Source organism: Seriola aureovittata, chromosome 12, assembly GCF_021018895.1.
Source record: "Seriola aureovittata isolate HTS-2021-v1 ecotype China chromosome 12, ASM2101889v1, whole genome shotgun sequence".
NCBI classification, from domain to species: Eukaryota; Metazoa; Chordata; class Actinopteri; order Carangiformes; family Carangidae; genus Seriola; species Seriola aureovittata.
Genome location: NC_079375.1, coordinates 16,990,937 through 17,017,795, shown reverse-complemented (window position 1 = coordinate 17,017,795; position 26,859 = coordinate 16,990,937). Strand labels below are relative to the sequence as shown.

Sequence of the window (26,859 nt, the reverse complement as noted above, 5' to 3'; positions counted from 1 at the left end):
AAAACGTAATTTCACAGTGAAAATCCTCTTGAGTCACGAGTTCACCACTGGAATATTATAAATGAATGAAATACGTCCTTTACTTTGAAGGGAAAGTAAAAGTGCACTTTTCACTTAAAAGTGCACGGATATCTTCCATTTAACCAACACTGACGGAGCGGGGCCCTCTTCTTAACAAGAAACATATAAAATAGCCTACTCAATTTGCATTCCTTAAATTATGAAATCGTTGTCTCGGGTAAAACTTTTGGAACTTGTGGAACTAATGTTTTGCAGTCTATGTTTCGATGAGGCAAATGTATGAGTGGGACCTTTTGCGGAATTTGCTATTCATTTAAATTATTCCGCAACATTCACGCCCCGCGCCCGTTGCAAGTAGTTTGCACGACCCACTACGTAAAGTGCGTAAACCAACAGTGGTGGTCGGTTCATCATTCATAACAGTGGAGCAGGCGGTCTGTCACTGAGCGGTGGTATCAGTTAAGTGATTTGACTTTTACAACGATATTTTTCTTATGTGGGAACAATCCTGCAGCAGAAAAGCTATTCTTAAGGGAAGCGTTGTACATTTCAACAGCCATAGTTGGCAACAGGAGAAGTAACACAACATGAATTAGCTAGCTATAGCCGGCATTAGCTGTCTCCGGTAGATGTTTCTCATCTTTTGACAACAGCTTTATCTCGCTTCATTTCAGAGTACAAAATTACGAGGCAAGATGTCGAAACGGAGGATCACACAGGAAACGTTTGATGCTGCTGTCAGGGAAAACATGGAGGAATTTGAGATGGATCCTGACGAGGCTTTGAGGGAGGCTGTGGAGCAGTTTGAGTCTCAAGGTAAATTTCACAGAAATTACTTGATATTTACTGTATAACTGTGAAGCCAAGCAAGGTATGATCTATGTACATTTCAGAGTCAGCATGATAGGGGTGAAACATACAAACGGTTAAATACCAGTATATCCAACTATGCTTTGCACTAGAAGTAAAGTCACTGATGGCCAGAATGCAGATACTTGAGTTGCTAAAACCTGCTAAAATATTTATCATGGCAGAGAAATTGTCTCTAGTGACACTGACTGGAGTCATGAGGTCTGATGCTTAATGTCCATATTGGGATAATATCCAGGAAATATGTGACCATTTTACAAAATATGTTTTTGCAGTGTTACAGTTTATAATTTTCTCATATTCCAAAATGACAACAGTTTCATGTATACTTAGATCAATTAAACAACATGGCCTATCAGACATCTCTGTACCTTTATGTGGAGTTTAAAAGGATAAAGTATTAAATAGTAGCATTCTAGCTCCTCCATTCCCTAATAAACTAGAGGCTTCTGTCTTGAATAGTGGTCCAGTAAACCACACACGAAGTTAGACTGCAGTAAAACCCTTCTTGGATAGTTGATGTTCTTACATTGTGACTTGGATACAGGTGTGGACCTCACTTGTATAGTAAAAGCTGTACCAGCTGCATCAGCCGATGAGAAACAAGAAGAGCAAACACATGAGGTCTTACAGGTAAGTCCCGGCCTGTTATGTGAAAAGGAACTGTTTACCTCCAAAGTATCTGTTGTCAAAATCCCGCTCTGTGTTGCCCTACTTTTTCACTTGCAGGCTTTGGATTCTCTCCGAATTGGGAAAGACATAAAATACATAAAATGCTTCACTGAACAGTGCTCACTTGGATTTGCCCAGAGGTACCTGGCTGCCCAAAAAGACGCCTACCCCATTATCCTCTCCTACTGCAAAACGAGTGTGGAGGAGCAGGAAGCTGTGTTGGCCGCTCTGTCTGCTCTGGCTGCACTGACAGATGGACAGCCAGACTTGTTGGATGCAGAGGGTCAGCAGTTCCTTTTGGATGTCCTTAACAAGTACCAGGCAGATTCTTCTGTGACACGCATGGCCATCTGCGCTGTACGTCACTGCTGTTTGAAACATGAACAGAACAGGCAGGATTTGGTAAAAGGTGGAGTCCTGCCCCTGCTGACCACTTCCATTACACGACATAGTGGATGTGAAGAGCTGGTGAAGGAGGCCTCTGCAGCTCTCAGGGTCATGACCTTTGATGATGATGTCCGAGTTACATTTGGGCATGCTCACGAACACGCCAAGATGATTGTTCTCGAGCACAATGGACTGAAGGTTTTAATTGAGGCCGCGAAAGGTAAGGCACACTGGTTCATTTGGGGGTTTATCGTAATAGCTTGTTATTTCTAAATCAGATTTTAATCGCATGAATGTAATTTGTTTGTTTCTCATGTTCTGCCCTCACAGCTCACCTTGATAATATTTCTGTCCTGAGTGAGCTCTGTGCAACTTTGTCCCGTCTGGCTGTGAGAAACGAGTTCTGTCAAGACATCTGTGATCTGGGAGGATTAAAACTCATAATGACGTTGCTTGCAGATTCCTATGAGACAGCGGTAGTGTACAAAAAACAAGAGAGTGTGATACAAACTGATTTAAGATTCAACTTACGTGTTTGTTCTGCTCACTGAACTGGTTTTCCTCTTCCAGGAGTTGGTTCGGCAGGTCCTTAGTGCAATACGAGCCATAGCAGGAAATGATGATGTGAAAGATGCTGTTGTTAACACTGGTGGAGTCCAGCTCATTGTCATCGCCATGAACAGACACATGAGCAACTCTGCTGTGAGTTAAATGTCATACTTATGGATTTGATCGAGACTTCACAGCAGATTTAGTGAAGACACTTTTATCATATGTTGTTTTTTGTTGTGTGAAACTAAATTGAAGTTGTAAATAAATTCTACAAATGTCTTAAGATTGTGTTCATGTTCTGCTGTAGGTGTGTGAGCACGGCTGTGCGTGCCTCTCTGTCCTTGCTTTGCGTAAACCCAACAACTGCAAAGTCATCATGGATAATGGGGGTGCCTTGGCTGCCGTGCAGGCAATGAAGGCACATACTGATGCGGTCAATGTGCAGGTAATATGAGGTCATTAATAATTAATATGCTCAACTGAAAAAAACAGGCCCTGTGACAGCGTGCCAACTCTGTATGTCTTTGTCTTCTGTCTTTATGAACAGAAACAAGGGTGTATGCTGTTGAGAAACCTGGTTGCACGTATGCGCAACTACAGCCAACCGATCCTGGACATGGGAGCAGAGGCCCTGATAGCCCAGGCACTAAAGACCCACCAAGACTGTGGTGATGTGGGTAAAGCCGCCCTCAGAGATCTGGGATGCCAGGTGGAGCTTCGAGAGCTGTGGACTGGCAAACATGGCAGCCTCACCCACTGAAAGTACAGGAGAGCATCACTGAAGACCATACACTCACACAATAAGTTTGTGTGCTATTTTAGGGGAGATAAAACTTTAGGATGTTGGTAGAAACAGTATTGAGGCCGATGCACCTCCCTAGCTAGACATATTTGTACAGAGTAGTTAATGTAGAGAAGACTTGTGAGCAGTGCAAACAACCAAGCCACCAGTCTCATACAATACCTTTAAGAGGTTGAATAAATTTTCCAGTCCTTTTTCTGTTTTTAACAAACATAAAAGGTCATTAAAGTCCCCTTGTATATGTTTTATTTACTATTAATATTTTGTTTACAAATTAATTTTTGATGTCCAATTTTATATCTGTTCTTGAGACGTTAAATGTAAATTTGTGAGTTTGGTGCCATGGGTCAATACAAATGTATTTGCTGTATTGCAAATAGTTAAACTGCAGTTTTGTGCAGTTCCCTTTCCTGTGTTGGCAGAGCCACATTTTAACATGCATTGAATGCCTTATATGTCAACTAGAAGAAATCGTTTCTGTTTTTGTTTTTAGTTTGTTATGCATTATGACAGTGTAAAACTGAAATCTCCGTAGACCTACCACTGCTGACAGTATATATTCTGCATGACTATGATAAAACTCACTTTTGGTGTGTCAGCTTTATCTTGCTGTGTGACTGTGTTTACAATGTATTTGTTGAACCTGAAGCAATTTTTTTTTAACTTCCAGTGTACTTTTTGAGTTATTTATGGATATACAAATATCTCATGCAAGGATTAGCATTATAACGTGAAAACATGCCCCAAAGATGTAAAAGACAGACATAAAACATGTGAGTTAACAATAAACAATAATCTTTAAACCAAAACTACTTTGCACACTAAACAAAAAAGTTACCCCCCACATCACTAGGTACTTATGGAGAAACTATAGAAAGCTAACTCATTGCCAGGCGTGTCTCGTGCTCACGCCCCTCTAACCGACCTATCCAGGCACGCCTCACTCAGACTTCATCTCCCACAATGCCACTGCGCTCGTCCTTGTCAAACCTCACTGTGGTCATGCTAACGTTAACCGCCTCAGGTCGCTGACAGGAGTAGTAACGGCAGAACTACAGCAGCACGCACGATGTCATTCACTTGATGCCACTGCTGGGCTAATGAAACTCAGACACTTCTGGAAGAGAGTACTTTTAACACCAGGAGACGTTTTTATGAAGACGCAAAGTAAATGTTAATTTTTCCACAACGCGAGTAACGATAACGTTAGTGTAGCGGTAAGCTAACAGCTAGCTAACGTTACTTAACCTGGTATTCGGCTAACTTAGAAACAGCTTTGGAAGAGCCTGCTAACAAACTGAAATAACACTCCGAGAGAGGGATATACCTTCAGAAAATGAGAATTCTTCGTGCTGGTCTCAGGTTTGTAAGGTAAGAAATGTAGTGTTTGTAACCAGTGACAGATAGCTGGCTGCAAAGGGTGGCTGTGTTTTGTTGGTGGGCAAGTTTCGAAAAGCCTGGTGGGTGCAACAGCCACTCAGAAATAACCGGCGATCATTTTTTATCAATGATGAATATGTTATTTTTTAATTATACTGCTGAATTGTAACCCTGTTTATGGCTATGGAGTGTCCAGTGGTAACAAATAATTTGACTAATAATAATGTTACACGGCAAGGAGAGTAGTAGCATATGGGATACAAAGCTGTTACAAAACTATCACCTAACATGGCAAAAAAAAGTCAAAATACCAAGAGATAGACAAAAAAACACGAACACTTTATAACATAATGCTTCCCTTTAGAGCAACATTACAAACTCAGAATTCTTAACAAATTTACAGAGCTGAAATAATTAGTCGATTTTGTTATAGAAAATTGACAGAAAATGAATTGCCAGCAGTTGTATGAATCGATTAATCACCAAGTCATTTATATAGCATAAATGCCAAATGTAGATTTGCTACCTCTCTCTATCTTATATAATGGTAAATTGAATATCTGTGGATTTTTGACTGTTAATGAAATGCAGTAATTGATGAAATAATTGTTAGTGGCAGCCCTACAAATCCATTATAAGCTTCACAAAGCATTAGCATTTTTTGTGTGGCGGTTCAATTGGAATGAATTGTTTTAATTATGTTGTCCTTCCTGTGTCTTCACACACAGTTACTACACAGTTTAAGGCAGTTATTGTTATCTTGGCACATTCTCGAATGACTAATTATTGATACACTGATATTTTACTAATGACCATTAGGTAACCCAGCTGAAAGGACAAGTTGGTCACAGAAGGTTAACACAAAAGCAGTTCAGCAAACAAGAAGACACTGCTGTGTGTTAACACTAGTAACCCCAAGGGACAGCTCTATCTCTCCATTCCTGTGTGTGTTGCATGGGAGGGAGGTGTTGAATAAGTGAGGTAACCAAACAGACATAGCTAGCAATCAGGAACAAGGAACTGTAAAATGATATGCATGGAGAAGGAGGCTATAGTCAGGGGTAAAGTAAGGACAGTGGGTGAGGTGAAAGGGGACACATCAAGTGCTCATTTGATGATTTGGCTTGAAGCCCTGTTGTACTGATGCCAACATTAGTTGCCCATGACTACCCAGCTTTTCAGCAAACCCTCTGTTTGCTCTCTTGTCCCTTGGCCTTCTCTCTCCATCTTGTTTTGCTTTATTCTCCTCACTGCTGCTAAACTCCTTGAACTCTGATGTTTCTAGTGGATCTTTTCCCAGTAATAAGTGATTATTTAACAAATGTTCATTTGTTACTAGTTACTAGTTTTTAAGCTGGATCAGACCTATATTTAGTGAAATATCATACATGGCATCTCCTCATGGCTGCACACCTAATCATTTCACCTTTATTCACATTATGATATTTTCACAAGCATATGCGATGCAAAGCAATGTGTATTTATTTGTTAGTTAAGAGCATAGCCTGTATATTTGATACAATACACTTTTTTATGATATCACATTCATGACAGTTCACAAGATTATAATTTATTTTTATATTAAATATACCAAAATATTTTTTCTGGAGCAGCAACAACAAAGTTGTTTATAAACTCAATATCTCCCTGGAAACAAATCTAAACCCTAAATAACATAAATAATGGTCCTGGTGACACTGACTGAAGAGTAAAAACATGTAGAACATCAGTTGTGTAGATTGTATGCATGTTAAAAAATGACATTCAAAAGTTAATAGTATGTTAATCAGTTCTGAAAATTATTGAAGCTCTACAAAAATACACATGCCAACTTTAATGCCAACATTTCCTGCTATTCACATTTACATATTTCACAACTTTGTAATTGTGACTGTGATTTAAAGCAAGGTTGGTTTGAACAATGTACAATTGTACAGTGTACATTTTATTTTCCAGTATTTAACAATGGACCAGAGAGCCTATGGGGTTGAAGGTTGCATGAATAGGTGATTTGTCTGGTAAAATGATTAGCTCATTGAAAAAAATGCCATGTCATCTTTGTTGGTAAGGGTAGTGAGACCGGCCAAGATAATGTTCTTTAAAGTTGATCTCCTGTTTTCACTGAATAGATCGGAAAGAGTGTCCCGATTGTACAACAATGTGGTAATACTGTAATCTGGTATGTTAAGGGAGGGACTTCAGTGATGTTCTTGTCCTGCAAGAGATTGGGTGTAACTTACACTAGCTCTGCTTTGCTTGTTTTTTTTTTTATAGCTTTCATTGGTGTGGTAGTTGGTTAAAGTTAACTTGATTGTTCTTTGGGTGTTCTTATTCTTTATTCTTATCCTCTAAGTTTCTTATTTAAAGATAACTACTCTGTAATTCATCACTTGCTGACATGACACTGGTTAAGTCAGCACAGAATTACAAACAGATTTCTGTGCTAGCAGTTTATACAAGGCTAGACTTGAATATCTTGGTTTGTATGATCTCATGATGAAGCTACTATTGAATGCAAAATCAAATTATCATAATTTGTTGATAATGCTTGAAACTTATCATATCCAGAGTCATGCTTGTCACTAGAACTTGATGTAGTTCCCTGAAAGTAACAAGAGTCGAAAGGTAGCCATTTAAATGTCTGACTAAGCTTAAAATTTTACCTATAAGTGACCTTTTGTTTCTCTTTCTGCCCTCTTCTTCTCTCCTCTGTAGCTCTTAGTGCCTGGTGTTGCTGCCCCTCCAGTGGTTGAATTCATGAGCACGCTCAGTGACAGCTGTGCGTAGTGCTCTGGGATGGGGAGTGGAGTCCAGGAACAACGAGCATCACTCACGCAGGGAGAAGTGCTGCCGCTGCCTTCCTCCAGTCAGTCAGAAGTGAGCTATGAGGTGACATTTTATAAACATGAGCCTTCCTTCAACACTTCAAGGAAAATCCACCTGATAATAAAGTCCATGGGTTAATTTATGTAATTTTTTTGTATTGCAGCTCAGTTTTAATCTGTGAATTTGAATCATTTATCTTATACAGACACAACTCCAAGAACACCAGAGCAGTCATTGTGATGTTCCAGTTTGTGTCTAGTCAGTGTCTGTGTTTTATCTGTGTGCTGTCTATTTAAAGGAATTTCAGCTGTGCTGTTAAACCATGTATGCTTTGTATCCTTTGCTAGTTGCACTGCTGTATTGTGTGTGCAAGAGATTAACTGAACTAAATTCAGTAGCTTCATGGCCTCCTCTTTGGCTTTGGTTCATTTAAGGACATCTGCTCCTATTTGTGAGGTTTTTGAGCTGGACAGTGAGTTGTACGTAACTCTGGCTTAATGATCAACAGCATTTCCAACACAATATTGTTCACGTAAGGACACAGTTTTTACAGGAGTCACTCTGTTGGTGTTAAATGCAATTCCTCCATCTCTGTGCAGGGCCTAAAGCACACTCGCTCTGTCCTCAACTCGCTCTTCTCGGGCGCTTTAGCGGGAGCTGTGGCCAAGACAGCTGTCGCCCCATTGGACAGGACTAAAATCATCTTCCAAGGCAAGTTGGGTGCTCGGCTCACATAAAACAGTTTTTAAGATTACAAATCACCCAAATTGATGACACAGAATTATTTCTTGACTCTGTTATATTTTAACTACACTGCTACTGTTAGCACAATCTGAATGCTAGAAAATGTGTGTGGTTTTTCTGAAATGAGAGTAAGTGGACTGATAAAGAACACTGTACGCTTGTCATTTATACTGTATATGTGTTCTGTTTTTCAGTGTCTTCAGCACGATTCTCTGCCAAGGTGGGTTTCTCTTAAAGAGCATTTTACATTTCATGTACATTTTTATTTTGCTTGATAAAACATAAACAAATTACCTGCTTCTTATTCACATACAAGAAGTTAATTCACATCCATTGCAGTTGATGTAGTTTTTTATTTCAAGTTTGATTTACTGATAAAAAGAACATGCATACACTTAGAGTCATGCACTTTACTGTACAGGCATTAACATTAGTTTTCAGACTGACCTCCAAAGAATATCAGAGGAACAAGTTAAAGACAAAAATAGATTATCATCAATTCAAACTAAGTATGAGTATGTATTGTATGTGTGTACATTGTAATACAGGAGGCCTACAGGTTGATCTACCGCACCTACCTGAAGGATGGCTTCTTCAGCCTGTGGAGGGGGAACTCTGCGACAATGGTGCGAGTCATTCCATACGCAGCCATCCAGTTCTGCGCGCATGAGCAGTACAAGAGGCTGCTGGGAGGTTATTATGGCTTTCAGGGGAAGTAAGTGTTAGTTTGTACTGGTAGACATTTATGAACTTTTATGTTGTCACCCAACCTAAGATTTTCTTCATGTCTCATAAACTTAAATACTGATGTACATTTGTTTTTCTCTGTTGTTTCAGAGCCCTGCCTCCATTACCAAGGTTACTGGCTGGATCTATGGCAGGTACCACGGCAGCTATGCTGACCTATCCTCTGGACATGGTGCGAGCCAGGATGGCCGTAACACCAAAGGAAATGTAAGTATGTCTAACTGCTAAAATACATAATCAGTGAATATTAAGCTTTGCAGTGCTGACTTGATGTGATGTGTGTTGGTTAGAAATTGTGTGCATCCTTTGCTCTGCAGAATGTCACCATGTCCCATGACATTAAAGCTTGTGGGAGCGGCTGCAGTTTTCTTAGTCAGGCGCTGCAGTTGCTCTCCTCTGGCTGCAGCAGCTGGGAACCACCTCTTGGACGACATTTGAACTAATTGGCTTAAGGCTTCACCGATACGCACGTTTTTATTCTAAGAAATTCTGATACTTTATCTCCCATGGTTATTTCTCCCAAAGATTGGCAAATTTATTTGATGTGCTCCTTGTGGGAGCTCATTTTTTTTTTTAGATATGGGCACCAACACTATAATTATCATTTCCAGGTAGAAAGCTGTAAAAACTGTTTAACTCAGGAGTTATTGTAAAAGAAGTAATGCTCTTATCACTCACTTTATTTTATATTTAACTGGTTAGGTTTGCATTGTAGCATAGAGTATATTATACAACTTGATGTATTTTTCTTGTTATACAGTCGCATTTTTGAAGTTTCTGTATAAATTCTAATTGAGTGTGTAGGACACTTAGTTCTATTTTTCAACTCTGTTTGAACTCAAAGTTTTTCTCATTTCATTTTGAGTAACTCGTAAGGTTATATCAGCTTAGATAAACACATCAAAATTAAGATAGTTCTCTTATATTGCCAATATATATCATCCGGCTGAAATTTTTTTTTTGTGTGTGTTCTGTTTCTCTGTTTTAGGTATAGTAACATTCTGCATGTGTTTGTGCGGATCTCTCGAGAAGAGGGCCTGAAGACATTGTATCGAGGTTTTACTCCCACCATGCTGGGTGTTATTCCCTATGCTGGTCTCAGCTTCTTTACCTATGAGACACTGAAGAAATTACATGCAGGTAATTTATCTACAACCCCTTTCTTTCACACCTAATCTTTATGCTGTGTATGTGAAATATTTATTCACTGAGTTGCACCTCTTTACATCCTCCTCTCCCATGTAGAGCGCAGTGGGCGCCCACAGCCCTACTCATATGAACGTCTGGCTTTTGGAGCCTGTGCAGGTCTCATTGGCCAATCAGCATCTTATCCTCTTGATGTGGTACGGCGGCGTATGCAGACTGCAGGAGTGACAGGTCACACGTACGGCACCATCCTGGGCACCATGAAGGATATCGTGTCTGAGGAGGGGGTCATCCGTGGACTCTACAAAGGTCTCAGTATGAACTGGGTTAAAGGGCCCATTGCGGTGGGCATCAGCTTCACCACCTTTGACCTTACTCAGATCCTCCTGAGGAAGCTGCATCAGATGGGCTATACAGCTCGATAATAGTTATTCAGAGTGGAAAATGGGGAGATCACAAGATCCCCATTAGCCCTCTTATGAGAAACAAGGAGGGAAAAGTGATAGAGAGTGAAGAGTGTGTATCGCTGGACAGAAGCAAACGCACACTGGCTCAGGATGCGTGGGTAATATTAATGTATTCTCTCGCTTTATCTGTGTGCAACAAGGGATGTACAGTCCCTGTAGGTACAAAGTAGGGTGTAAGGTGGTAACGTGTACCTCTACACGCTGTTGTCATGTACATCTAAGTGCAATATGCTCAGTGGTTTTATGTGTGTAGCCTATGTGTGTACACATAGATTATATTGCTCCTGCCCTGGTGGACCAGGCCTGTGAGTGTATTTATCAATCAAAGAGTTCAGAGGTTCACACACACTGACATCTCTCAACTGCCTTGTGTTACTGCTTAAAACTGACACCTTCAAATGCAATGCAGGATGCCACTCATCTATTATGGACTTTTAAGATGCATTTGATTTGATCAGAGTAAAGTATGCCCCCTTGAGATTTGTTTTGATGTGAATGAGTTTGTTTAAGGAATTATACCAAAGGTTAGGATGTGAGATAGCTGCAGATTATATGGTGTTAGTGGTGTTATAAACAATCTTGCCCAGCACAGAGGTAACAGCATCTTTACTGCCACTGAATAGTTTTTGTTTGAGTTGAAAATATCGAAATCTCTTTGAGTCCAGTATTTTTAAGTGGAGCTCCTGAACATTGAATTCACAGACTGTTATTTGGAATTAAGCTATTGTGCTGACAGCAGACAGATGATCTATATTTTATGCCAGTGCCAACAGATATAAAGTTTTAAGAGTGCCCATATTATTTTATGTTTGTTTTCACTGTAATCATATCATGGGCTTTTTAAAATATTGTAAATTTTGATAGTCAAATCTGTTGTCTGATGTATCAATACAGGTGACTAGACAGATTTAAAAAATACCAGCTGAAAATCTCACCTACAGTTTAACCTCATACTGACATGCAGTGTCAAGTAATGCACATCAAACACTTTGATAGGTAATTTTTCCAAATGTGTGATCATAGACACTGATTTAACAGTTTAGAAGGAACACCTGTACAGTCTAATGCAATCCAATACAACAGCCCTGCAGTGAGTATTAACTTTGTAAAGTTTACAATGCCCCATTGTCATTGACACTGTGTGTGTGAGAAGTGTTGCTTTAAATCTATGGCATTTTTAATGATATTGTTTTGGATTACAATATATTGACAGGTGTTTCTAATATTGTCACCCTCATGTATGTGTCACTGGTAATGAAAACACAGAGTCCCATACACACTATACAAATGTTGTCTTCCATGTGCTGTCAGTGTGGCAGCTGCAGGATCTGTCTCTTGGCGATTTTGCTGCCATTCATGCCTGTTTTCTTTAAAACCTGGCAAGACACTAGTTTTAATTTTGACAGGTCATTGAAATAATTTACAAACTTCTGGTTGGGGTGGACTCAGAATGAAGATCTTTATTAGTATTTACTAATGGACTAACTTGACTGGAAATGTGCACACACCTAGTGAAGTGATCAGTTGACTTCTCTGTTACAGGCAGCATTGAGTTCATTTTAGCATTCTCAGTATTGTACTTTACCTCAGCATGTAATCAATAGTTCATGAAATTCTCACATATCAATGTGTTATGTGGAGTATTGTCAAAAATGGGACTTTGTGCTCAGTTTTTATTTGACCATATGTGCAACAGTTTCAACAGTGCTGATGCAGGCTTGCGGCCATTGAGGAGTGTCAATAGTTTGTATACTTAGACCATACATACCATACATACTGTTTCTATACTTAGACCATAAATACCGAGGATGCAGAGCCAAGTGGAGCAGAGGGCAGGAAGTGTCTCCTTCACCAGAATAAAAGCAGGAAACAAACAAGTGTGATGATTTAAACTGAAACTCAATAGTGTTTTGTATTTTTTAATGCATGATTCATACACGATTGTTTAAGAATCTACTGGGGCTGCACAAATGATTATTTTTTTTATTATTGATTAATCTTGAAATTATTTGAATAATCACCAGACAAATGCCCATAACAGTGACTAAAGCCCAGAGTGATGCCTTAACATTGCTTAAGTCTTCTGACCAGCATACAAACGCCCAAAAATATGATTATTTTCATGTTATGAAAGAGAAAAAGCAACCCTTTGCATTTGCGAATCTTTAATCAGCAAATATTGTGTGTTTTCACTGTTTAAAAGTTCAGTAACCTATTAGAATTTGAATTGATTTTGTCCATTAACCAACTCATTTATTGGCTCATTGAGCAGGGCTGAGTATTTTTCGGTACTAATGTTGAAACAATACCTGGATTTCAGCACGGATACCAGAATGACTCTTCTTTGATTTTTGTTTGGTATTTGGTACTTTGGTACTTTTAGTATTTGACAGTTTTCGATACTCGCTGCTAGGGACACGTTGTGGTCAGTAACAGGACATTTTGAAATTTGGTACCCATCTTTATTCAGTAGTTTACTCCACTCTTACACCCCCCCCCCACCCCCCATCCTTTAAACTTACAACCCTCCTTTAACCCCCCTGTCTGACCATCATTTCATCTGCCTCTCATCTGTCTGTTCATGGATGTTGTGATTGTTTTCCTAATTGTCCAGGGAATCAGGAGAAATGTAGCGTTCAGGTGACACACCCGAACCTAAGCAGACTGTATTCACATCAGCAAACAGTGGAAAACTTTGATGCACTTGGGTTAACAGAGCAGTAGATGCAAGTTTAGTCAATTAGTTATCTTTACCCCTTACCTTAGGTAGCAGGAGGGAAGTATGTTTAACTAAGTTTGGATCAATGACAGTTTGAATTGTGCACATGTTCTGAGCTGACATTTGCAAGAGTGCTTCTTGGTTGAAAGTACACAGTAACAGAAAGCTGAGTCAAAGGCAGTTACTGACTCTTAAGTGCCTAACAAGGAATAGTAATGTGTTTACTATGACTGAGCTACTTCTACTAACCTTTCTGAAGGTCGCTTCCATTTTCTAGCCTTGCTTTGGTCTTGAAGTTACAAATATTTAAGGAGCAGCGGGTGGTTTGAAGTTTGGGGATTGTTAGACCTCTGTGACTGAATGTATTACTTCAGGTGAAGTTTTTATATGTGAATTTTGTAAAACTTACAAACTGCCTTGCAGGATATTGCTGTCTAGGGTGAGATACATGACTCTTTGGCTCTCTAGCAAACTCGATCAATCCATTCCAACACATAAGGGACTGATTTGGAGGTAGGATGATTTAAAAGTACATTTAATGGCTGTTTGTAGCCTTATTTCAATTAGAATAACATAAAGAGCATTGCAATGTTATTATCTCCCAATTGAAGGACCTATAGATCAAAAGAGATTGGAAAACGTGATGAAATATACCATAATAGGGAGAGTCTAATGAACCTGGACAAACTCCTAGACAATCATTGCATGCCAAAAAGTTTTCTTTTGTATTTGTTTCAAAATAAAAATATGAGTTTTGTTGTGAACCTGACAAGGAATACTGACACACTACAACAACAAACTGGTAAAAGTTGTGATTTTATTTCCTCTAATGAAAGCAAATTGAATTGCTTTAACCCTGTTTGTGGGTGATCCTACACAGACGTGCAGACATACAATGCTACTGTATATGCATGTTACAACAGATCATCTTATATGTTTTTGTTTATGTGCATCAGTGATATGATGGCTGTTTTGTAAATCCTAGTGATTTGTGCCAACTGAATGTAAACGTACCTACTAATACCACACCCTGTGTCCAGTCTGTAGTGTTGATTGTGTATCTGTTGCAAAGTTTTGAAATATTAAATTCTCAAATAAAACTGGATGTTAACTACAGATTGATGCTTGTGTCTTATTTCATTGGTTTTCATGGTCCTGAATGATGTCTGTGCTTTATGTTTGTGAGGTATGTTTGGTATTGGAATTACACTGTAGAAACTGCACAAATTGGAGATAAATAGCCTATATAAACTAACAAAGTATATTAATATGAAAATGAATAAATATAGAAATAAATGTAAGGACATCACTGCAGATGCAAATATTTATATAAATGATTGAAAAAATAAATTAATAAAGAAATATATGAAGAAAAAAATAAACACTGAAAAATGTATAATGTATTATCTTTTGAGCCCTGATGCATAAGAAGGTGGTTATTGAGTTCCAAACAGAAAGCAAATGACTGAATAAAAAAATACAGGTGGAACAATATATATATATATATATATATATATATATGTGTACAGAATTGAACTATATTATATTATATTACATTTTGGTTTTTTTTTTTATTAATTTTTAATTGATCTAGCACTTTTTTTTTTTTTAAGCTATCAATTTCCTGTGTCACTTCTGGTGTGGAGGTAGATTTGTTTCAATATTATTTGTGTGAACAGATAAACAATCTGTACATAAATGTGTAATCTGTTAATATACATTTGAGAAATATACTATACTGTGGCATTTTATGCCTCACTATACTATGACTTTTATATACTTAACATACTATGACGTTTTTTGACATTTTTATGCCTAACTATATTATGACATTTTAATGACAATTTTGTGCCTTATTATACTGTGACGCTTTTGGACAATTATATGTCTTGATATACTATGACAGTTTTATGCTTAATTATCATATGATGACATGTTTTGCCTTGCTATACTATAATGTTTTTATGACATTTTATGCCTTACTATATTATGACGTTTTTGATGTTATAATGACTTACATTACCATGACGTTTTTATGCTTCACTATATCATGACTTTTTATGTCTTTTTATGCCTTACTATACTTTGACGTTTTTATGACATTTTATACCTTACTATACTATGACATTTTATGCCTTACTATACCATGACATTTTTATGCCTTACTATATTATGAGTTTTTATGCCTACTATACTATGATGTTTTTGATGTTTTTATGCCTTACTATACTATGATGTTTTTATGACATTTTATGCCTTACTATACTATGACATTTTTATGCCTTACTATACTATGACATTTTATGCCTTACTTTACTATGACATTTTTATGCCTTACTATATTATGACTTTTTATGCCTACTATACTATGACGTTTTTGATGTTTTTATGCCTTACTATACTATGACGTTTTTATGCTTCACTATATTATGACTTTTTATGTCTTTTTTTGCCTTACTATACTAGGATGTTTTTATGACATTTTATGCCTTACTATATGATGACTTTTTTGACGTTTTTATGCCTTACTATACTATGACATTTTATGCCTTACTATACTATGACATTTTTATGCCTTACTATATTATGAGTTTTTATGCCTACTATACTATGACGTTTTTGATGTTTTTATGCCTTACTATACTATGATGTTTTTATGACATTTTATGCCTTACTATACTATGACATTTTTATGCCTTACTATACTATGACATTTTTATGCCTTACTATACTATGACATTTTATGCCTTACTTTACTATGACATTTTTATGCCTTACTATATTATGACTTTTTATGCCTACTATACTATGACGTTTTTGATGTTTTTATGCCTTACTATACTATGACGTTTTTATGCTTCACTATATTATGACTTTTTATGTCTTTTTTTGCCTTACTATACTAGGATGTTTTTATGACATTTTATGCCTTACTATATGATGACTTTTTTTACGTTTTTATGCCTTACTATACTATGACATTTTTATGTCTTTTTATGCCTTACTATGCTATGACGTTTTTGTGCCTTACTATATTATGACTTTTTATGCCTTACTACATTATGACTTTTTATGCCTTACTATACTATGACGTTTTTATGACATTTTATGCCTTATTATGATGTTTCTATGACTTTTAATGCCTTACTATAATATGAAGTTTTTATGAAATTTTATGCCTTACTATACTATGACTTTTTTATGTCTTTTTATGACTCACTATGCTATTATGTTTTTTGATGTTTTTTTGCCTTACTATACTAGGATGTTTTTATGACATTTTATGCCTTACTATATGATGACTTTTTTGACGTTTTTATGCCTTACTATACTATGACATTTTATGCCTTACTATACTATGACATTTTTATGCCTTACTATATTATGACTTTTTATGCCTACTATACTATGACGTTTTTGATGTTTTTATGCCTTACTATACTATGACGTTTTTGATGTTTTTATGCCTAACTATACTATGACGTTTTTATGCTTCACTATATTATGACTTTTTAGGTCTTTTTTTGCCTTACTATACTAGGATGTTTTTATGACATTTTATGCCTTACTATATGATGACTTTTTTGATGTTTTTATGCCTTACTATACTATGACATTTTTATGTCTTTTTATGCCTTACTATGCTATGACGTTTTTGTGCCTTACTATATTATGACTTTTTATGCCTTACTACATTATGACTTTTTATGCCTTACTATACTATGACGTTTTTATGACATTTTATGCCTTATTATGACGTTTCTATGACTTTTAATGCCTTACTATACTATGACGTTTTTATGAAATTTTATGCCTTACTATACTATGACTTTTTATGCCTTATCATACTATGACGTTTTCGACGTTTTTATGACTTACTATACTTAGACGTTTTTATGACATGTTATGTCTTACTATACTATGACGTTTTTATGCTTCACTATATTATGACTTTTTATGTCTTTTTTTGCCTTACTATACTATGATATTTTTATGACATGTTATGTGACGTTTTTATGACATGTTATATCTTACTATACTATGACGTTTTGCCTTACTATACTATGTCATTTTTATGTCTTTTTATGCCTTACTATGCTATGACTTTTTTATTACATTTTATGCCTTACTATATTATGATTTTCTATGCCTTATTATACTAGGACGTTTTTGATGTTTTTATGCATTACTCTACTATGACGTTTTCATGCGTTTATATACTATAACGTTTTTGACATTTTTATGACCATGTTATGCCTTACTATACTATGATGTTTTTGATGTTTTTATGCCTTACTATACTATGACGTTTTAATGACATTTTATGCCCTACTATGATGTTTTTATGTCTTTTAATGCCTTACTATACTATGATGTTTTTATGACATGTTATGCCTTACTATACTATGACGTTTTTATGACATGTTATATCTTACTATACTATGACTTTTTTTATGACTTTTTATGCCTTACTATACTATGACTTTTTATGCCTTACTATATTATGACTTTTTATGTCTTTTTTTGCCTTACTATACTATGATGTTTTTATGACATGTTATGCCTTACTATACTATGACGTTTTTATGACATGTTATATCTTACTATACTATGACGTTTTTATGCCTTACTATGCATTACATTTTTTGATGTTTTTATGCCTTACTATACTATGACTTTTTTTATTACATTTTATGCCTTACTATATTATGATTTTCTATGCCTTATTATACTAGGACGTTTTTGATGTTTTTATGCCTTACTCTACTATGACGTTTTCATGCCTTTATATACTATGACGTTTTTGACGTTTTTATGACTTGCTATACTATGACGTTTTTATGACATTTTATGCCTTACTATACTATGACGTTTTTATGCCTTACTATATTATGAGTTTTTATGACTTACTATATTATGATGTTTTTATGACATTTTATGAATTACTATACAATGACGTTTTCATGCTTTTATATACTATGAGGTTTTTATGTCTCTTTATGCCTTACTATACTATTGCGTTTTCTGATGTTTTTATGCCTTACTATACTATGACTTTTTTATGACATTTTATGCCTTACTATATTATGACTTTTTATGCCTTACTATACTATGAAGGTTTTGATGTTTTTATGCCTTACTATACTATGACGTTTTTATGCTTCACTATATTATGATTTTTTATGTCTTTTTATGCCTTACTATACTATGACGCTCTTATGACATTTTATGCCTTACTATACTATGGTGTTTTTATGACATTTTATGCCTTACTATAATATGACTTTTTTGGATGTTTTTATGCCTTACTATACTATGACGTTTTTATGTCTTTTTATGCCTTACTATACTATGATGTCTTTGTGCCTTATTATAGTATGACTTTTTATGCCTTACTATATTATGACACTTTTATGACATGTTATGTCATACTATACTATGACGTTTTTATGCTTCACTTTATTATGACTTTTTATGTCTTTTTTTGCCTTACTATACTATGATGTTTTTATGACATGTTATGCCTTACTATACTATGACGTTCTTATGACATTTTGCCTTACTATACTATGTCATTTTTATGACATTTTATGCCTTACTATAATATGACTTTTTTTGCTGTTTTTATGCCTTACTATACTATGACGTTTTTATGCTCCACTATATTATGATTTTTTATGTCTTTATTTGCCTTACTATACTATGACGTTTTTATGTCTTTTTATGCCTTACTATACTATGATGTCTTTGTGCCTTACTATATTATGACTTTTTATGCCTTACTATATTATGACATTTTTATGTGTTACTATACTATGACATTTTTATGACATGTTAAGTCATACTATACTATGACGTTTTTATGCTTCACTATATTATGACTTTTTATGTCTTTTTTTGCCTTACTATACTATGACGTTCTTATGACATTTTATGCCTTACTATACTATGACGTTCTTATGACATTTTATGCCTTACTATAATGTGACTTTTTTTGATGTTTTTATGCCTTACTATACTATGACATTTTCTTATGTATTTTTATGACTCACTATGCTACTATGTTTTTTGATGTTTTTATGCTGTACTATACTATGACTTTTTTATGACATTTTATGCCTTACTATATTATGACTTTTTATGCGTTACTATACTATGACGTTTTTATGACATGTTATGTCTTACTATACTGTGACGATTTTGTGACATGTTATATCTTACTATACTATGACGTTTTTATGCCTTACTAAACTATGTCATTTTTATATCTTTTTGTGCCTTACTATGCTATGATGTTTTAATAAACATGTTATACCTTACTATACTATGACATTTTTATGACATTTTATGCCTTATTATGACGTTTCTATGACTTTTAATGCCTTACTATACTATGACGTTTTTATGAAATGTTATGCCTTACTATACTATGACTTTTTTATGTCTTTTTATGACTCACTATGCTATTATGTTTTTTGATGTTTTTTTATGCCTTACTATACTATGACGTTTTTGACGTTTTTTTTACCTTACTATATTATGACTTTTTTATGACATTTTATGCCTTACTATATTATGACTTTTTATGCCTTACTATACTATGACGTTTTCATGCCTTAGTATACTATGATGTTTTCGACGTTTTTATGACTTACTATACTTAGACGTTTTTATGACGTTATGTCTTACCATGCTATGACGTTTTTATGCTTAACTATATTATGACTTTTTATGTCTTTTTTTTGCCATATTAAACTATGATATTTTTATGACATGTCATGTCTTACTGTACTGTGATGTTTTTATGCTTCACTATATTATGACTTTTTATGTCTTTTTTTGCCATACTAAACTATGATATTTTTATGACATGTCATGTCTTACTGTACTGTGATGTTTTTATGACATGTTATATCTTACTATACTATGACGTTTTGCCTTAATATACTATGTCATTTTATTATCTTTTTATGCCTTACTATGCTATTACTTTTTTGATGTTTTTATGCCTTACTATACTATGACTTTTTTATTAAATTTTATGCCTTACTAAATTATGATTTTCTTTGCCTTACTATACTATGACGTTTTCATGCCTTAGTATACTATGACGTTTTCGACATTTTTATGATTTACTATACTTAGACGTTTTTATGACATGTTATGTCTTACTATACTATGACGTTTTTATGATATTTTAGGCCTTACTATACTATGACTTTTTTTATGACATTTTATGTCTTACTATACTATGACTTTTTTTATGACATTTTATGACTTGTTATACTATGACGTTTTTGATGTTTTTATGACTTACTCTACTATGACGTTTTAGACATTTTATGCCTTACTATACTATGACGTTTTTATAAACATGTTATGCCTTACTATACTATGATGTTTTTGATGTTTTTATGCCTTACTATACTATGACGTTTTAATCACATTTTATGCCTTACTATGATGTTTTTATGTCTTTTAATGCCTTACTATACTATGACTTTTTTTTATGACATTTTATGCCTTACTATATTATGACTTTTTATGCCTTACTATACTATGACGTTTTCATGCCTTAGTATACCATGACCTTTTTGACGTTATAATGACTTACTATACCATGACGTTTTTGATGCTTCACTATATCATGACTTTTTATGTCTTTTTATGCCTTACTATACTTTGAAGGTTTTATGAAATTTTATGCCTTACTATACTATGACATTTTATGCCTTACTATACTATGACATTTTTATGCCTTACTATATTATGACTTTTTATGACTTACTATATTATGACGTTTTTATGACATTTTATGACTTACTATACTATGACGTTGTCATGCCTTTATATACTATAAGGTTTTTATTTCTCTTTATGCCTTTAGTATGCTATTACGTTTTCTGATGTTTTTATGCCTTACTATACTATGACTTTTTTATGATATTTTATACCTTACTATATTATGACTTTTTATGCCTTACTATACTATGACGTTTTTGATGTTTTTATGCCTTACTATACTATGATGTTTTTGTGCCTTACTATATTATGACTTTTTATGCCTTACTATATTATGACATTTTTACGACATTTTATGCCTTACTATACTATGACATTTTTTGACATTTTTATGCCTTACTATACTATGACGTTTTTATGACTTTTTATGCCTTACTACACTATGACTTTTTTTGACATTTTTATGCCTTACTATACTATGACGTTTTTATGACTTTTTTTGTCTTACTATACTATGACTTTTATTTCGACATTTTTGTGCCTTACTATACTATGACTTTTTTTGACATTTTGTGCCTTACTATACTTTGACATTTTTTGACATTTTTATGCCTTACTATACTATGACTTTTTTTGACATTTTATGCCTTAGTATACTATGACTGTTTTTTTTGACATTTTTATGCCTTACTATGCTATGGTGTTTTTATGATATTTTATGCCTTACTATACTATGATGTTTTTGTGCCTTTCTATATTATGACATTTTTATGACATTTTATGCCATACTATACCTTTACTTTTTTTGACGTTTTTGTGCCTTATTATACTATGACGTTTTTACGACATTTTATGCCTTACTATACTATGACTGTTTTTTTTTGACATTTTTATGCCTTACTTTACTATGACGTTTTTTTGACATTTTTATGCCTTACTATACTATGACGTTTTTATGACTTTTTATGCCTTACTACACTATGACTTTTTTTGACATTTTTATGCCTTACTATACTATGACGTTTTTATGACTTTTTTTGTCTTACTATACTATGACTTTTATTTCGACACTTTTGTGCCTTACTATACTATGACTTTTTTTGACATTTTGTGCCTTAGTATACTATGACTGTTTTTTTTGACATTTTTATGCCTTACTATGCTATGGTGTTTTTATGATATTTTATGCCTTACTATACTATGATGTTTTTGTGCCTTACTATATTATGACATTTTTATGACATTTTTATGCCATACTATACCTTTACTTTTTTTGACGTTTTTGTGCCTTATTATACTATGACGTTTTTACGACATTTTATGCCTTACTATACTATGACTGTTTTTTTTGACATTTTTATGCCTTACTATACTATGACGTTTTTTTGACATTTTTATGCCTTACTATACTATGACGTTTTTATGACTTTTTATGCCTTACTACACTATGACTTTTTTTGACATTTTTATGCCTTACTATACTATGACGTTTTTATGACTTTTTTTGTCTTACTATACTATGACTTTTATTTCGACACTTTTGTGCCTTACTATACTATGACTTTTTTTGACATTTTGTGCCTTACTATACTATGACTTTTTTTGACATTTTTATGCCTTACTATACTATGACGTTTTTATGACTTTTTTTGTCTTACTATACTATGACTTTTATTTCGACACTTTTGTGCCTTACTATACTATGACTTTTTTTGACATTTTGTGCCTTACTATACTTTGAAGGTTTTATGAAATTTTATGCCTTACTATACTATGACATTTTATGCCTTACTATACTATGACATTTTTATGCCTTACTTTATTATGACATTTTATGACTTACTATACTATGACGTTGTCATGCCTTTATATACTATAAGGTTTTTATTTCTCTTTATGCCTTTAGTATGCTATTACGTTTTCTGATGTTTTTATGCCTTACTATACTATGACTTTTTTATGATATTTTATACCTTACTATATTATGACTTTTTATGCCTTACTATACTATGACGTTTTTGATGTTTTTATTCCTTACTATACTATGATGTTTTTGTGCCTTACTATATTATGACTTTTTGTGCCTTACTATATTATGACATTTTTACGACATTTTATGCCTTACTATACTATGACATTTTTTGACCTTTTTATGCCTTTCTTTACTATGACGTTTTTTTGAAATTTTTATGCCTTACTATACTATGACGTTTTTATGACTTTTTATGCCTTACTACACTATGACTTTTTTTGACATTTTTATGACTTACTATACTATGACGTTTTCATGCCTTTATATACTATGAGGTTTTTATGTCTCTTTATGCCTCACTATGCTATTACGTTTTCTGATGTTTTTATGCCTTACTATACTATGACTTTTTTATGAAATGTTATGCCTTACTATATTATGACTTTTTATGCTTCACTATATTATGACTTTTCATGTCTTTTTTTGCCTTACTATACTATGACTTTTTTTTGACATTTTATGCCTTAGTATACTATGACTGTTTTTTTTTGACATTTTTATGCCTTACTATACTATGACATTTTTTGAAATTTTTATGCCTTACTATGCTATGGTGTTTTTATGATATTTTATGCCTTACTATACTATGATGTTTTTGTGCCTTACTATATTATGATGTTTTTATGACATTTTATGCCATACTATACCTTTACTTTTTTTGACGTTTTTGTGCCTTATTATACTATGACGTTTTTACGACATTTTATGCCTTACTATACTATGACTATTTTTTTTTTACATTTTTATGCCTTACTATACTATGACGTTTTTTTGACATTTTTATGCCTTACTATACTATGACGTTTTGATGACTTTTTATGCCTTACTACACTATGACTTTTTTTGACATTTTTATGCCTTACTATACTATGACGTTTTTATGACTTTTTTTGTCTTACTATTCTGTGTTGTTTTTATGACATTTTATGCCTCACTATACTATGACTTTTTTTGACATTTTATGCCTCACTATACTATGACTTTTTTTCGACATTTTTGTGTCTTACTATACTATGACTCTTTTGACGTTTTCATGCCTTACTATACTATGACTTTTTTTTGACATTTTGTGCCTTACTATACTTTGACTTTTTTTTGACATTTTATGCCTTACTATACTATGACTGTTTTTTTTTGACATTTTTATGCCTTACTATACTATGACGTTTTTATGACATTTTATGCCTTACTATACTTTGACGTTTTTATGTCTTTTAATGCCTTACTATATCATGATGTTTTTAAGAAATTTTATGCCCTACTATACTATGACGTTTTTATAGATATGTTATGCATTACTATACTATGACGTTTTTATGACTTTTTATGCCTTACTACACTATGACTTTTTTTGACATTTTTATGCCTTACTATACTATGACGTTTTTATGACTTTTTTTGTCTTACTATACTATGACTTTTATTTCGACATTTTTGTGCCTTACTATACTATGACTTTTTTTGACATTTTGTGCCTTACTATACTTTGACATTTTTTGACATTTTTATGCCTTACTATACTATGACTTTTTTTGACATTTTATGCCTTAGTATACTATGACTGTTTTTTTTTGACATTTTATGCCTTACTATGCTATGGTGTTTTTATGATATTTTATGCCTTACTATACTATGATGTTTTTGTGCCTTACTATATTATGACATTTTTATGACATTTTATGCCATACTATACCTTTACTTTTTTTTGACGTTTTTGTGCCTTATTATACTATGACGTTTTTACGACATTTTATGCCTTACTATACTATGACTGTTTTTTTTTGACATTTTTATGCCTTACTATACTATGACGTTTTTTTGACATTTTTATGCCTTACTATACTATGACGTTTTTATGACTTTTTATGCCTTACTACACTATGACTTTTTTTGACATTTTTATGCCTTACTATACTATGACGTTTTTATGACTTTTTTTGTCTTACTATACTATGACTTTTATTTCGACACTTTTGTGCCTTACTATACTATGACTTTTTTTGACATTTTGTGCCTTAGTATACTATGACTGTTTTTTTTGACATTTTTATGCCTTACTATGCTATGGTGTTTTTATGATATTTTATGCCTTACTATACTATGATGTTTTTGTGCCTTACTATATTATGACATTTTTATGACATTTTATGCCATACTATACCTTGACTTTTTTTGACGTTTTTGTGCCTTATTATACTATGACGTTTTTACGACATTTTATGCCTTACTATACTATGACTGTTTTTTTTTGACATTTTTATGCCTTACTATACTATGACGTTTTTTTGACATTTTTATGCCTTACTATACTATGACGTTTTTATGACTTTTTATGCCTTACTACACTATGACTTTTTTTGACATTTTTATGCCTTACTATACTATGACGTTTTTATGACTTTTTTTGTCTTACTATACTATGACTTTTATTTCGACACTTTTGTGCCTTACTATACTATGACTTTTTTTGACATTTTGTGCCTTACTATACTATGACTTTTTTTGACATTTTTATGCCTTACTATACTATGACGTTTTTATGACTTTTTTTGTCTTACTATACTATGACTTTTATTTCGACACTTTTGTGCCTTACTATACTATGACTTTTTTTGACATTTTGTGCCTTACTATACTTTGACATTTTTTGACATTTTTATGCCTTACTATACTATGATTTTTTTTTAGATTTTATGCCTTAGTATACTATGACTGTTTTTTTTGACATTTTTACGCCTTACTATACTATGACATTTTTTGACATTTTTATGCCTTACTATGCTATGGTGTTTTTATGACATTTTATGCCTTACTATACTATGACTGTTTTTGATGTTTTTATGCCTTACTATACTATGACATTTTTATGACATTTTATGTCTTATTATGACGTTTCTATGACTTTTAATGCCTTACTATACTATGACGTTTTCATGCCTTAGTATACTATGAAGTTTTTGACGTTATAATGACTTACTATACCATGACGTTTTTATGCTTCACTATATCATGACTTTTTATGTCTTTTTATGCCTTACTATACTTTGACGTTTTTATGAAATTTTATGCCTTACTATACTATGACATTTTATACCTTACTATACTATGACATTTTTATGCCTTACTATATTATGACTTTTTATGTGCTACTATATTATGACGTTTTTATGACATTTTTATGACTTACTATACTATGACGTTTTCATGCCTTTAAATACTATGAGGTTTTTATGTCTCTTTATGCCTTACTATGCTATTACGTTTTCTGATGTTTTTATGCCTTACTATACTATGACTTTTTTATGAAATTTTATGCCTTACTATATTATGACTTTTTATGCTTCACTATATTATGACTTTTCATGTCTTTTTTTGCCTTACTATACTATGACGTTTTTATGTCTTTTTATGCCTTACTATACTATGATGTTTTTGTGCCTTACTATATTATGAAATTTTTATGACATTTTATGCCATACCATACCTTGACTTTTTTTGACGTTTTTGCGCCTTATTATACTATGACGTTTTTACGACATTTTATGCCTTTCTTTACTATGACGTTTTTTTGACATTTTTATGCCTTACTATACCATGACGTTTTTATGACTTTTTACGCCTTACTATACTATGACATTTTTTGACATTTTTATGCCTTACTATGCTATGGTGTTTTTATGACTTTTTATGCCTTACTATACTATGACTGTTTTTGATGTTTTTATGCCTTACTATACTATGACATTTTTAT

General features: G+C 33.5%; 2 protein-coding genes across 3 annotated transcripts; both read left to right on the top strand.

The window, feature by feature from the left end:
• The first annotated feature begins 344 nt into the window (after positions 1–344).
• armc6 (armadillo repeat containing 6) lies at positions 345–3,908 on the top strand. The gene is made up of 8 exons (XM_056391676.1): positions 345–479; positions 696–837; positions 1,439–1,524; positions 1,621–2,170; positions 2,281–2,426; positions 2,521–2,652; positions 2,810–2,947; positions 3,050–3,908. Exons 2-8 carry the CDS (start codon positions 717–719, stop codon positions 3,260–3,262), a joined length of 1,386 nt encoding a protein of 461 aa, XP_056247651.1. The 5' UTR covers positions 345–479; positions 696–716; the 3' UTR covers positions 3,263–3,908.
• Positions 3,909–4,308: 400 nt separating this feature from the next.
• LOC130179143 (mitochondrial coenzyme A transporter SLC25A42) lies at positions 4,309–14,449 on the top strand. Of its 2 annotated transcripts, none has more exons than XM_056391923.1 (8): positions 4,309–4,675; positions 7,400–7,561; positions 8,110–8,221; positions 8,449–8,474; positions 8,803–8,969; positions 9,092–9,208; positions 9,990–10,141; positions 10,247–14,449. In XM_056391923.1, exons 2-8 carry the CDS (start codon positions 7,481–7,483, stop codon positions 10,570–10,572), a joined length of 981 nt encoding a protein of 326 aa, XP_056247898.1. In that variant the 5' UTR covers positions 4,309–4,675; positions 7,400–7,480; the 3' UTR covers positions 10,573–14,449. The 2 variants fall into 2 exon arrangements, with proteins under 2 accessions (XP_056247898.1, XP_056247897.1); XM_056391922.1 differs by having other exon boundaries at positions 7,400–7,573.
• The last annotated feature ends 12,410 nt before the right edge of the window (positions 14,450–26,859 follow it).

Excerpts from the sequence above, each read along its gene's own strand:
- armc6 (XM_056391676.1), top strand. The coding sequence starts at position 717 with ATGTCGAAACGGAGGATCACACAGGAAACGTTTGATGCTGCTGTCAGG. Across the intron at positions 1,525-1,620 it reads AAACACATGAGGTCTTACAG|GCTTTGGATTCTCTCCGAAT; the intron begins GTAAGTCCCGGC and ends TTTCACTTGCAG. Across the intron at positions 2,427-2,520 it reads CAGATTCCTATGAGACAGCG|GAGTTGGTTCGGCAGGTCCT; the intron begins GTAGTGTACAAA and ends TTCCTCTTCCAG.
- LOC130179143 (XM_056391922.1), top strand. The coding sequence starts at position 7,481 with ATGGGGAGTGGAGTCCAGGAACAACGAGCATCACTCACGCAGGGAGAA. Across the intron at positions 9,209-9,989 it reads GCCGTAACACCAAAGGAAAT|GTATAGTAACATTCTGCATG; the intron begins GTAAGTATGTCT and ends TCTCTGTTTTAG. Across the intron at positions 10,142-10,246 it reads ACTGAAGAAATTACATGCAG|AGCGCAGTGGGCGCCCACAG; the intron begins GTAATTTATCTA and ends TCTCCCATGTAG.